Raw genomic sequence first — 12445 nt, forward strand, 5'->3', positions numbered from 1 at the left:
ATTTTGTTCTGTGGCACCATCCCCGCAAACGTCCGTTTGATTAGGGAGAGGCTCTCGGACTCCCCTCTCTTACTGCTGCTCTTAGCGGTGTATAGCATGATGCCCTGACCGTTCAGGTTGCCCGGACTTGTGAAGATCGCTCCGGCTACGAAGGTGGTGGTTCGCCCTATCAACGTCTGGGGAGAATCAAGGAACAGCTGGGATATAAAAGATAGGGAATCAGCATCGTTGGATAAGAACCCGTAGAGATAGACTCATTTGATGTTCTCATCGAACAGAAAAGCACTCGAATCGCACGAGAATGAGGATGCTGTTGACCGGTGTCGCAATACTCCCACGCACTCAGATCAGAGGGGTACTGCATCTGCGACCAGGATCAAGTCCTGTCGAAATGATATCATGATTTAGTGGCGAGGTGGTGTTGCAAAAGCGTTGATGAGCAACCAGTGCAAGGTAATCATTGCCGCATAGTGACAGGCGTGAGGAGAGATGAGAGAGGCACATGTCCTGGGCAGGAAAGGTGCGAATTGATAAAGGTAGTTAGGGGTGACTAAACGTCAAGTGCAGCCGGCAAGTCTCACAAAGTGCCCCGAAACCAAGATCGACTCCTTCCCCAGATTTCACATTATGGGGGTCCCGTCAAGCCCTATCTCCGTCTCCTCTTTTCATTTTCCTGCCCAACCCTCACTCATCATCAATTCCATCCACCCATTGACACCCAACTCCAACTCACGAAGCGAACGCTCATCAGCCGTCCATACATCTACACTGAACGAATCTCTTCCGAGCATCCCACATGGTATTCTGCCCTTCACATGTTTGTTGAACGAGCATGCCCTATTGCGCAGAAGCCGCTCGACGCACATGTCTTTCAATCATCATCGAAGGCGGATGATTTCGTCGACGCTCTGAAGCAGCATCTTCCCCTCTGTATATCGCGGCTCACCAATTGACACGAACGTCCGACATGGTATGCTCATAGTCTTCCAGTCCACTCTTTGATGGCGGTGTGCTTGACCATCCATACTGACGGCCTCTCTTTCAGACCGATTCAAAGAAACCTCGAATCCTCCGTTGTCAAGAGTGTGGTCTCGTTGTCGCTCGCCCAAGCCACTTAGCCCGTCATCTCCAGTCCCACCTACCACCTGCTCGACGCGAGCATTTCTCCTGCACCGAATGTGGGCGTCAATTCTCTCGCAATGATGTTCTTCTCCGACACCTTCGAACGGCGCACCAAGCCTACATATCCCGAAAAAGATCTGCTCAAAAATCCTGTTTTCGCTGTGTCAAGAAGAAATTGAAGTGCGATCGTGGGCAACCATGCATGCCTTGCTCTAAGTCATCTGTTGCATGCGAATATGCAAATGATGATTCGTCAGTGGATGGTGAAGTGCAAGAAGAGAAGATCGAGACGGACTCCCAAAGCGTCCAGCAATTTCAAGATTCGAGCATATGCCAGAACAATACATTCGAATCGCCGACGGCCTACCAAAATCAGCCTACTCCTCAAATATCATTAGTCCAGACCAACACGGTATATATGCAGACCAACGGCCAAAAATCTGCAGGTGTGCAGACATTCAACGAGGACGCACACTTCTATCACACGGGTTCGGAGTCGAATGTTTCAAATATGATGTCTCTGGACATGGCCTCGTATCCGAACACGAGTCCGACCGATATTGCAACTGATTACAGTCAATCATTCATGGGATATGATGGCGCATTCTTGTCTGGCGACATGAACTTCGTGCCTTCCAATCCCGGCCCAAGGATCATCGGCATGGTGGAGGGAGGCGTCGACTGGCTCAACCTAGAGCTTGACTCTCCCAACAATGGCGACATTACGGCCCAGTCAATTGGCCAAATGTACTCTCCAGGCAATATGCAGTTCATGCCAAACCAGTCTACCATGATGAATGGAACCGATCCAATGTTCTTTGGAAGAAATAATAACATCAGCGATGCCAGAGTTCAGCCGTCCAGGCCGCCGAACCCCGTCAATTCATCCGCCAAAATCATTGAACCACAAGCTAGTGCTCAGCAATGGCCGTTCGATCATACGAGGAATCCCGAGCCACAGAAGCATCGACTACCGCCTTTACGAGATATCCTTCAGGGGACCATCACATCCACTTCAGCTGATAGTGGAGACCCTATTCGGAGTCTCGTGCAATTGTTGTCTAATCCTCTACTGCCCGAGCTCGACCTGTCTCAAGATGTGAGCATGGTATCTGCCATGGATCTGTTGAAGAACTCCTTGGAGCTCTACTTTAGCGAATTCCATGCCGTGTTGCCTTTGGTGCATATTCCAACATTTAATATGGCCAAGATCCCGACTGTGACCCTTGCGGCAATGGCCTGTATTGGAGCCATGTACTCGGATGATCGACAAGGTACTGAACAATCAACGTCAATGAGCGAGATATGCATACAGATGATCGCGTGGCTGGTAAGTGTCACATCAAGGATCAATGGAGAACCCGAGCTAACGACCCTGTCAGGGAGGATCTGATACCACAAACTTCTACAAACCGGCCTACCTCATAGCTTGTTGCCTTCACCAGATTTACTCTCTCGGGTCCGGAAATAGACGACTTTATCAAAATGCCGACTGTAGCAGAGGCATACTAATAGGCTGTCTTCGAGGAATGGGCATTCTCAAAAGTCGTGTCAGCGCCGAACCTGAGAAGGAAGACGCCAGGCACGTGTTGTCGGCTGACAATGTAGGCGCTGAATGGATGCAATGGAAGGTTGAGGAGGAAGAGAAGCGCATCGCGTGGTCTGTTTTCGAGTACGACTGCAGCCTCTGCACACTGACGTCCAAGAGAGGTGCAGTTGATCTACCAGAACTACCGAGTCATCTGCCATGCGCTGAACCTCTGTGGGATGCACCTTCTGCTCAAGCATGGGCGGCCCTGTACTCTCGCTTATCGTCAACAGCTCGGGGTGCTCCGACGTCAACGGTCCTCCGCAGTCTTCTGACTAGCAAGACATTGCCTCCAAATCTACCTGCTTGGAGTAAGAGACTCTGTGCACAAAGCATAGGTCGGCTTCTGTGGGACCTGAAACAGTTGGACATAATGTCGACGCCAGAGTATCTCAAATTACCTTCTATGTCTGCGGCTCAAAGACAGACCAAGGCCATGCTTCTGCAAGGACTCACTACGATTTGCGAGTCAATGTATTCACCGATCACCACTGCAGAGTTGATACATTACAAGTAAGTACCTCACAGTTTGCTAAAGCACGTCAAGCTGACCAGACATCACAGCCTTGCGTCCCTGATCTGTCACTATTCACACTTGTACAGCTCGGAGGAGGCCATGGACCTTGTTGTGCACATCTTTCGAACATCAGCTTCCGCTTCAAAGCCGCCAGACCCTAGTTTACTCCCCGCCAAACGTCGGCTCGCTTCGATACTAGGAAAGAATCCCCACAAAGCTCGCCATCTGGCATGGCATGCAGCCCAGATCGTTTCTGTGGCAAATGAATATTTGGTCTCTGCACCATGCGAGATCATGAGAGTCTTCATGGGCTACATGTTCATCTTGTCATTCATCAAGTTTGGGCCTCAACCCGCACCAGATGCACACATCAGTCCTGTCCGCCTAGACCTGTCGAACAGAATTGACGGTCAAAGGACTGCAGTCGCAACATGGATCGAGGTTGGGGGACCTGCAAGCATAGGTCTTGTCCACAATATTTACGGCAACGGAGGCCTCAAGGCTATCAGTCATGAAGCTCAGACGATGCTGCGGAATTTGCGATATTGGGGGCTCGCGAAGAAATTCATTCGCATATTGGAGGGCTTTGATCTGAACGACTGACCGTTGAAACTGATACCCGGGTCAGTATGCCTGGAATTGCAATGAAGCATACTTGGCGCATCAGCCGCAAGCTTGAGCATGTCGACTCGGAGGCCTTCCCACCACACATGGTCCTTTGGTCACACCACCTCGAGCGATGCATGTCCTGTTTGCGGGCAATGAATTCTTTTCTTGACCCCAACATGCCCCAGCCTGCCGGAATCCGGAGCGCGGGTTCTCTCCATGTGACCGCCTCTTTTTCACATAACCACAAGCTTCAAGCTGCGGGTCTGAATAGTGTAAAAGTCCGAAACGCTGTTCATGAACCCCATAACATTGACTCTTGAACTTGTGGTACGCCCGGAGTTCGGACGTCGAAGCGCGGGGAACAGTGGAGCACAGACTCTGCAAGTCTCTGTGAGTTTGTGATCAGATGAGCGACGGCAAGTTCGACTGGGAAACCAATGGATGAAATCGCCATCGATTGACAGCAAATGTTTGCGATCTCACCACTATTCGCTTCCGATTTCACTATCTCACTTTTTCGAGTCAGTCACGCCTTGTCGCAAAATTTGCCACGGCAAACACGGCAAAGACGAACGGCTTACGCTCACTTTAGTAATTGGACCAATCGGGCATCTTACAACTTCCATATCAGTACCTCTCCAAAATTCTTTCCCTGCATACCTCGCTGGCCGATAGACTCCTGTCATCGGTTCGATAGCATCAATGGGCGGCAAGGACGAGGACACTGCTCAAATTGACCCTCTGCACTCGACGCCGTTCGATTCTCTTCCTAACAAGCGACAAGTCTGGGTTGGCGCTCCGGGGTCCCCAGAGGAAGGCCTTGGCCGCCTTGTACTTCTGACACCTGAAGTGGTAGCCGCCGCCGCAGCATCATGCATACGCACAGGTCGTCGCGTGACGGTCGGCTGGGAATTGACAAAGCTGGAGATCGCCAACTTCAACCGCCTACCATGCGAGCACAAAATCGTGGACCTGCTCGACGGCGTAGCGTTTGACGATATTTTCACATTCAACCCACAACAGAGCAGTCAATGGGACGGCTTGCGACATTTTTCCCAGCCTTGTCCCACCGACACGGAGCCCCAGAAAAGGGTCTTTTACGGTGGAGTGACGAGGGAAGAGATCCGAGATCCGGCGAACCACCGGATCGGACTGCAATTCTGGGCCAAGGAAGGCATATGCGGCCGGGGCGTGCTGCTGGACTACGCCGCGTACGCGGAGCGAAAGGGTATCTCGTACACGACGTTCAGCGACCATACCATTCCATTGTCTACTCTGTTGGAGATTGCGGAGGAGGAAAACGTCAGTTTCCAGCGTGGGGATATCCTGTTTGTGAGGATTGGCGTCACGCAGGAATGGGACACCAAGATGACGGTCGCCGATAAGACGGCTTATGCTGAATCATCAAACCCTCAACACGCCGGCGTCGAAGGAACAGAAGATATGATCCGCTGGATCTGGGATACTGGCTTCGCGGCCGTTGCTGGCGACGCGATATCGTTCGAGGTGTATCCGCCGAAGAAATCGTATGCGCGACCCGATGGACAGGATGTGCCGGGGTTGTTCATGCACGAATACTTGCTGGCTGGTTGGGGCATGCCGATCGGCGAGCTTTTCGATCTCGAAGGCCTCAGTCAGCTATGCAAACAGCATAATCGGTGGGAGTTCTTTGTTGCGAGCGCTCCGTTCAATATGCCTGGCGGAGTGTCGAGTCCGCCAAACTGCATTGCCATCTTTTAATGTCACAGTTTTTACTTCTCATACAATCATGACACAAAGTGGTGCTATAGGAGATGCCTTCTTCCCATGAACTCTTTCATAAACATGACATACAGTTTGATGCTGCGCATACTAGCTATCTTGTGGGAAGAACAAGGATTATAGTCATAGACTCAGGATGAAGGTCATTCAAAGAAACATTTGAAGATGCCGTTGACAATCTGATACTAATCTCTTGCTTCTGCCAGATTTAAATATATACCCAAATTGGGTGCTTAGGCTTCTCTCACCACCTGTGAGAAGTCATGCGCGGATCATATACCGTACTTGCTCAACATGCACCTTTTCCCGCTACAATCACTTTTGGATTCATCGCCAGGTCTCACCTGCTGCCGAGTAACTACACTTTCGACGACGTCTTCTCCTCAATCTCGGTCGGCGATTGATTTTGCGTCGTGTTGCTGGTCGCTTCCGTGTGCACAATGTCCTTTGACTTGAGGAACTCGTCCAGTTCGCGGCGCTGCTCTTCGCTCACATCGTTGACATGCACGGCGACATCGTCGCCGAATTTGGCGGAGATCTCTTCGAGCGAGAGGCGCGCCGTCTCGGGCCAGAAGAAGTAGATCATGGGTAGGTAGACGATGCACCAGCAGACGATGATGAGGTAGTACTTCCAGCCAATGGTGACGAAGCCGATGGGGGCGGTTTGGAGCAGGATTAGCGTGGCGGCGAATTGGCCAAACAAGGAGAAGCCCATGCCGATGGGACGGATCTCGGTTGGGAAAATCTCGGAAACGTACAGGTACATTGTCGTGTCGCAGAAAGTGCCTTGGAAGGTGAGGTAGAAGAACACACAAAACACGCCGGCTGCGTTGCCGCCCTTGTTGGTAGTGCTGCTGTAGGTGGCGAGCATAGCGCATAGAAGCGAGGTAGTTACTAGACAGCCTGCGATACCGATCATGTACATCAGGCGGCGGGAATTGACCCTGTCGTGGAGCCAGGCACCGCCAGGGTTATAAAGGCAACCTGCACGAAGTGTCAGCATGGAAAGTGGTGAGTTGACTGCGCACAAAGCATACCGGCTGTTGTCAGCCAAAGAGCAGACAAGAGAAGAGGCATGGAACCTGTTTGGCCGAGGTTGGTGTACAAAATGACCGCATAGTTGTTCTAATGTTTATCAGAGATCGCAAAGAGTTGACAAGATCGAGGTATACTCACAATGACCAACGGCCCAGCAAACTCGGCTCCCCATTGAGTCAGGAAGCCGATGATCATTCGTTTGCGGTAGCTTTTCTTCTTGATGACTGCCATCCATGGGCCATAGCCGGTAGCTTTCAATTTGGCCGAATCAAGGGCGAGTTGTTCCCGAGTCTGGTACAGTTCTTCTCTGGCGACCAGATCATCCGGATCTTCGGGTGACCTTCGTAACGCTTGAATGACCTTCCAGGCTTCTTCGATTTTGCCTTGTTGAAGCAACCATCGAGGTGATCGGGGAATCCATATCGAGGTGATGATCAGGACAAGCGGGGGCAGCGACTGAATGCACAGAGGAAATCTCCAGGCGAAAGATTCGTTCTTGTCTGTTGCGAAGTAACATGCATAACCAAGCCAGCCCGAAAGCATATATCCGAATACCAGAAATATCGCGTGATGACCGACGAGCCAACCCCGACTTTCGGGAGGCGCAAGCTCAGCGAGATACATAGGGCAAGCCGTAACCAGAATGCCGATTCCTAGACCTGAGATGACTCGACCGACCTGAAACATGGCGAGTGCGGCAGCACCACCTTGGAACGCACCGCCGATGATTGCCAGTATGGCGCCGAGCTGAATGCTTCGCTTGCGACCGAGAGCAGTGGCGGACCACATAACAAAGAGAGATCCGACTGCTCCGCCTGCGCTGTAGACACCGTTGGCTGTCGCAATGGCATGAGTAGTTTTTCCTCCATAGCCTGGCTGGCCTTCCTCGGGCAGGTCAAAGAAATGATACCATCCCGGTTGGCCGATTGTGCTACCAATAATGGCCGAGCAGTACCCATATGTCTTCGATGATCATCAGTAAAGTTCCTGCTGAGAAGCCTCATGGCAACTTGTGCGCAAGGTGCAAAAACATACCATGGAACCGAAAGCTGCAGCCACTGTCACCAGCCTGTTGTAGCTGCTCGAATGAGACGCGGCATGCTTTTTGTGGACGGCCATGATCGCTGAAGCGTCTCACAAGGAGAAGTTGGCCACGTTCTCGAGATGAGGATGCAGTCGAGTGACACAGGATAGATGGAAGGAAGGAAATCAAAGAGTTTCAATACGCCGGGTAAAGACCTCCCATGCAGCTTCCCCGAAATGGCTGAACCCGAGGCTGTTCTTAAGTAACCATGGGGACTTGGTGATTTGTTGTCGGGGAGTCATAGGCACCCATGTCCTGCGGGGTTTGACTCTCTGGGTCTCTGGGGTTTTGGCCTCGGAGCCTTGGAGATGAGATGCTTAGGCTGTCATAATGGCGCGTGTTTCAGGGTTTCAATTCGCTGGAATGATGGGATGGCTTCCTCGCCAGGATGCAAACTTTTTGGTTCCGTAGCCATAATTTAGTATGATCCACTCGGAACCTATTAGGTCTTTGGTGGCTGGAAATTCGAGAATGCGGAAGCGGATTGAGATGGCAGAGCGGTGCTGGAATCGACGGATTGTACCACAGTTCTCTCCGGGTGTTCGACGACTGGATCAGTGTTGAAGAATAGTGACCCCTAGGCCCTGGCCCGTGGGCAGGCTAGCCTGTTGCCTAGCGTGGTGGTCCTACCGTCGTGATAATCCGTTCTAGGGTGGCTCCCACCGCCCGGGATGATGGGCCTGCTGGAAGTAGGATCCTGAAGACGATCAAGTTGGGCATCGATAGATAATCGCCATTCCCACCACCAGCGCAGTTGGGACCTTCTCAGATCAGTCATGATTTGCACGGCGAGTATCTGGCAGATTCTCAATGCACACATATGCACAGCGTACATTAGTTGAAGGCCACCTTATCAGTGCATCCTGGACATGATTGGGGCCAGACATCAATTTCTGACTTCGCTTACCAACAAGCGGCTCTTCAGCAGGACAAAGGGGCAATTCAAGGGAGAGTTGCGAGTTCTCCCAGCATGGTAGGTACGAGACCTAAGAGTGGAGCTCACAGCAGCAGATGCGAGATTCTTCAGCACCGAATGATCTCATCTGCAAAGTCTCGAATACATATGGAACGCCCTGTGTGAAGCTCTCGCTGCCTGGAGGCTTTCCGCAAAGGAAGTGTGCAAAGTTCTGGAAAAATACCCATGCTCATAAGGTGGACACTCGCCTCGGGTCAAGGCGACGCCCGTACGGGTGGATGCATCCGACAGAAATCCCGAAATGACTGCCGACATTATGCGAGAGTAGCGTTGCCATCCTTGGAGGATTCTGCTTGAAAGATTGTACAGCGGCGCCTGGACGAGGTGCAGCGTCACATTGCTCGATTCAGGGAGGTGGTTGGAGTTCTGCAACTCGGTATCAGCTTAGCGAGGATGATGCCTAACCCCAAATATGCATCATGCACAACCGGTGAAATGCGCTTCAGACACTGTTTCAGCCATTGGAAAGTCTCCCATTCATGTCTTCTCAAGATCGTGACTGAGCGGTAAGTTGCCGGGAGAAAGAGCAGGATATCAAGGCAGGCTCTGCACCGTCAGGTCTTGCTCACCTGCCTCGATTGCCATGTCTCGATATGTGCACTCTGCTCCGGTGTGCTCGCTGGTGTCTTTCCTTAGCACTGGCATGTTATCTGCATATCCGATATCACATCGCCCAACGGCGTTGTGTATCATGCCTTGTCATAGCGAGAAGGTCGTCAGCACGCAGGTCAATAGGTGGGTGTGTGCGGCACAACATGACCGGCTCCTGCGCCCGATGCTTCATTCTGATGTCCATGTCCGAGTGCGAAATCACCTCATTCAACGAGACGATGGCTGTCGAGCGTGGAATCAGTGACACTGTCACAGACTCTCCTTGATATGAAAATCACTGGCGAGAATTTCAAGTGAGTTGAATTGAATTGACTTGTGTGACGTCGCGGCAAGGAAAGGAAAGTTGCGGCTTCCCCGCAAATGCAGTGAATTGACTGGAGGATTCACGAAGTCAGTCACTGCCTCATTTCTTCACTAACTCAATGTCACTGTCCCTTCTCTCATCGACACTATCATTGACAATGGCCTGTCACAGTACTCCTCGTTGTTACACAATGGGAAGCATGAAACGCCATGTGAAGCCTTTTGTTGTCTTCTTGTCTTGAGTCCAGCTGAACTGACTGCCACTCCTCCTTTCGACTGATCATCCATCACAGTTATTCGACAACCGTGAAAGAATCCCATCATGGAATACGAAGAAATCCACAACATCTCCTATGTGCGCGACGGCCATGAGAGACAGAAACTCGACCTCTACCTTCCTCCCAAAGGCACCACTTTAAGTCCGGTCATTGTCTACATCCACGGCGGCGCATTCATGTATGGTAACAAGGAAACCGAACTCATACCGAAACACATGCGCGACAGAGGCTATGCAATTGCGTCCCTTGACTATCGCCTCAGCGGAGATGCCACTTCCCCTGCCGCAGTTGAAGATTGTAAGGCCGCCGTTCGCTGGCTACGTGCCAATGCTGAAAGATATCGACTGGATCCAGACCGGGTGGTGGCATGGGGAGAATCAGCAGGTGGCCATCTCGCGGCGATGATCGGTGCAACGGGAGATATCAAGGAATTCGACGTGGGTGAATATCTCGACGTCTCAAGCGCTGTGCAGGGTGTCGTCGACTACTATGGGCCGACAGATTTCCTCCAAATGGACGACCACGCTCCGCCCGGAAGTCAGATGCACAACCACGCGAACTCGCCCGAGTCCAGGTATATTGGTGGAAATATCACTGAGCATCCAGACAAGGTCAAGAGAGCGAATCCGATGACCTACGTATCCGCCTCGACGCCACCCTTCTTCATCGCTCACGGCACAGACGATCACCTTGTTCCCTTTCATCAGAGTACTTTGCTTGGGGGTGCTCTGAAGCGAGCGAATGTACCTATCACTTTTCACCCAGTCGTAGGCGCTGATCATGTCTTTCGAGGAGCGAGTGTTGAGCAGCGCCAGTCTCTGCAGAAAGCAACGGAAGAATTCTTGGATAGCTTATGGCCAATGAAGGCTTCGGAATAGGCTGCGTTTGTGGTGGTTATCACTTCTCTGAAAGACAATCGTCATAGCAGTGGCGACATCGTGGTAGCATGAAATGGCTGCTCAGGAGGAGCTTTGGTCGGGTGTCTGGTAACGTTCGAGATACCACCTTGCCAGGCACAGTAAATTCACGTTTTGTTCTATCGCTTGGTCTTTGTCTCTTGTTCGACCTCGTTGAGGACTTTCATCAATCTGTTCATGCACTGGTCAGCTCTCAACCAGTCCTAGCAATGATCCCACTCTCGCACCACGTACCTTTCGAGACCGAGTTCCAATTCCTCCCTCGGTGTGGCAAAGGTCAACCTGAAATTGCCATTCCTCTCACTAGCAAAACTGGCACCCATTGCAAGCCAGACACCTCCCCGTGCCATACGCCAGTTCAACTCTAGTTCAGCGTCCAGGCTGTCCTCACGCAAGTATCTCGAGAGGTCGATCCAGATGAAACTCGTCACGCTCGCCGCATTGTAAGGAATGTTCTTTTCTTTCAAAAAGGACGTTGTGAATTCATACGCTTCAGTCATGCGAGACTGAAAGAGAGGAAAGTACGTTTCCAGAAATGGCTTGTCCGTGATGAGATTTAGCCACGAGTGCTCCGCAAGCTGCGAGGCCCTCGTGAAGCTGGCGACCGCACGGAACGATCTCATAAGCTGCACATTGAAAGGGGATATGAGCGCCCCTATGCGCGTTCCGTTGGCGCAAAAGTCCTTACTCATGGCATATATGACATGTACTAGGGATGGGTCGATATACTCCTTCAGGGGAAAGGACAAGACTGATACGAACGGCGGCGGCTCGGGGATATCTTTGCTCGGGAAGTGTGACTTCGCGTAGACTTCATCCGAGATTAAGTGAATGTTGAGCTTGGAACAAAGCTTCAGTATACCAATGAGAAAGTCGTTTGAGTATGGGCGGCCGAGGGGATTATGTGGGCTCGAGATCAGGATGGCGCGGATGGTCACTCCCGCGGCATTGGAACGGTGGAATGCCTCTTCGTAAGCAGACACGGCGGCTGCGGATGTGGGATTGACATCTCCGAAGCCGACGAGGACAGGCTTGATTCTGGGATAAGTCGTAAGTGCCCGAGCAGACGCTGTGAGTTCCGGGACGGCGGGAGGAACGGAACGACGTGCTTACTTCGCTCGAGCTTCAGTGTCTGGAAAGAAGCCGACATATAGCGGTCGACCGACGAGGACACCATCTCCTGGCTCCCCCATGCAGAAGCATAGATTGTCCACTGCACTGCCAGCCCCATTGCATATGCAGATGTGGCTTTCGGTGATCTCGGTCGACGGCGTGAAGACCTCTTGGACGACACTGGCCAGAGCTTTTCGCAGGGCAGGATCACCTTGCGGCCCTTGGCCATAGGTCAGATGCCAGGGATTGATGTTCATATGCTTATTGATATGGTCAACAATCTCTTCGCGCATGAGTTTGTTTTCCGCGACGGCCAGGGCGACAATGCCGTCTGGATTGTTTTGCGCGTCATATTGATTGTGGAAGCAATGGGAGCGGATCTCATGAAGTTTGTTTGGAATCAGATTGTCGAGGGCGCGTTTCGAGATGTAGCCCATGCTCCTGCACTGGTGTCTGATCGCAGACGGGACAGACATGCCTTGAAAACGGGGAAACGGTCATGGAAACGGTGACAGACTTGCATGGTG

General features: G+C 51.8%; 5 protein-coding genes across 5 annotated transcripts; 3 read left to right on the forward strand and 2 right to left on the reverse strand.

Annotated features, from left to right (window-relative positions):
* The first annotated feature begins 561 nt into the window (after positions 1 to 561).
* On the forward strand, positions 562 to 4184 carry EDD37DRAFT_430098 (uncharacterized protein). The gene is made up of 4 exons (XM_062812663.1): positions 562 to 970; positions 1046 to 2452; positions 2505 to 3223; positions 3275 to 4184. The coding sequence occupies exons 1-4, from the start codon at positions 968 to 970 to the stop codon at positions 3828 to 3830; spliced, it is 2685 nt and encodes an 894-aa protein (XP_062669480.1). The 5' UTR covers positions 562 to 967; the 3' UTR covers positions 3831 to 4184.
* On the forward strand, positions 4185 to 5778 carry EDD37DRAFT_430099 (uncharacterized protein). The gene has a single exon (XM_062812664.1). The coding sequence runs from the start codon at positions 4539 to 4541 to the stop codon at positions 5574 to 5576; it is 1038 nt and encodes a 345-aa protein (XP_062669481.1). The 5' UTR covers positions 4185 to 4538; the 3' UTR covers positions 5577 to 5778.
* Positions 5766 to 8215, reverse strand: EDD37DRAFT_430280 (MFS transporter). Its single transcript, XM_062812665.1, has 4 exons — positions 7671 to 8215; positions 6774 to 7598; positions 6635 to 6722; positions 5766 to 6581 (listed from the first exon to the last, which is right to left on the reverse strand). The coding sequence occupies exons 1-4, from the start codon at positions 7752 to 7754 to the stop codon at positions 5956 to 5958; spliced, it is 1623 nt and encodes a 540-aa protein (XP_062669482.1). The 5' UTR covers positions 7755 to 8215; the 3' UTR covers positions 5766 to 5955.
* A 1717-nt stretch (positions 8216 to 9932) lies between these two features.
* Positions 9933 to 10766, forward strand: EDD37DRAFT_609810 (lipase/esterase; the record flags this gene model as incomplete). Its single annotated transcript, XM_062815161.1, has 1 exon — positions 9933 to 10766. One exon carries the CDS (start codon positions 9933 to 9935, stop codon positions 10764 to 10766), a length of 834 nt encoding a protein of 277 aa, XP_062669483.1.
* A 242-nt stretch (positions 10767 to 11008) lies between these two features.
* EDD37DRAFT_658130 (1-aminocyclopropane-1-carboxylate synthase) lies at positions 11009 to 12355 on the reverse strand (the record flags this gene model as incomplete). Its single annotated transcript, XM_062818950.1, has 2 exons — positions 11009 to 11843; positions 11919 to 12355. The coding sequence occupies 2 exons, from the start codon at positions 12353 to 12355 to the stop codon at positions 11009 to 11011; spliced, it is 1272 nt and encodes a 423-aa protein (XP_062669484.1).
* Between the last annotated feature and the right edge of the window lie 90 nt (positions 12356 to 12445).

Source organism: Exophiala viscosa (genome assembly GCF_022695815.1).
Source record: "Exophiala viscosa unplaced genomic scaffold EDD37scaffold_6, whole genome shotgun sequence".
Taxonomy (NCBI): domain Eukaryota; kingdom Fungi; phylum Ascomycota; class Eurotiomycetes; order Chaetothyriales; family Herpotrichiellaceae; genus Exophiala; species Exophiala viscosa.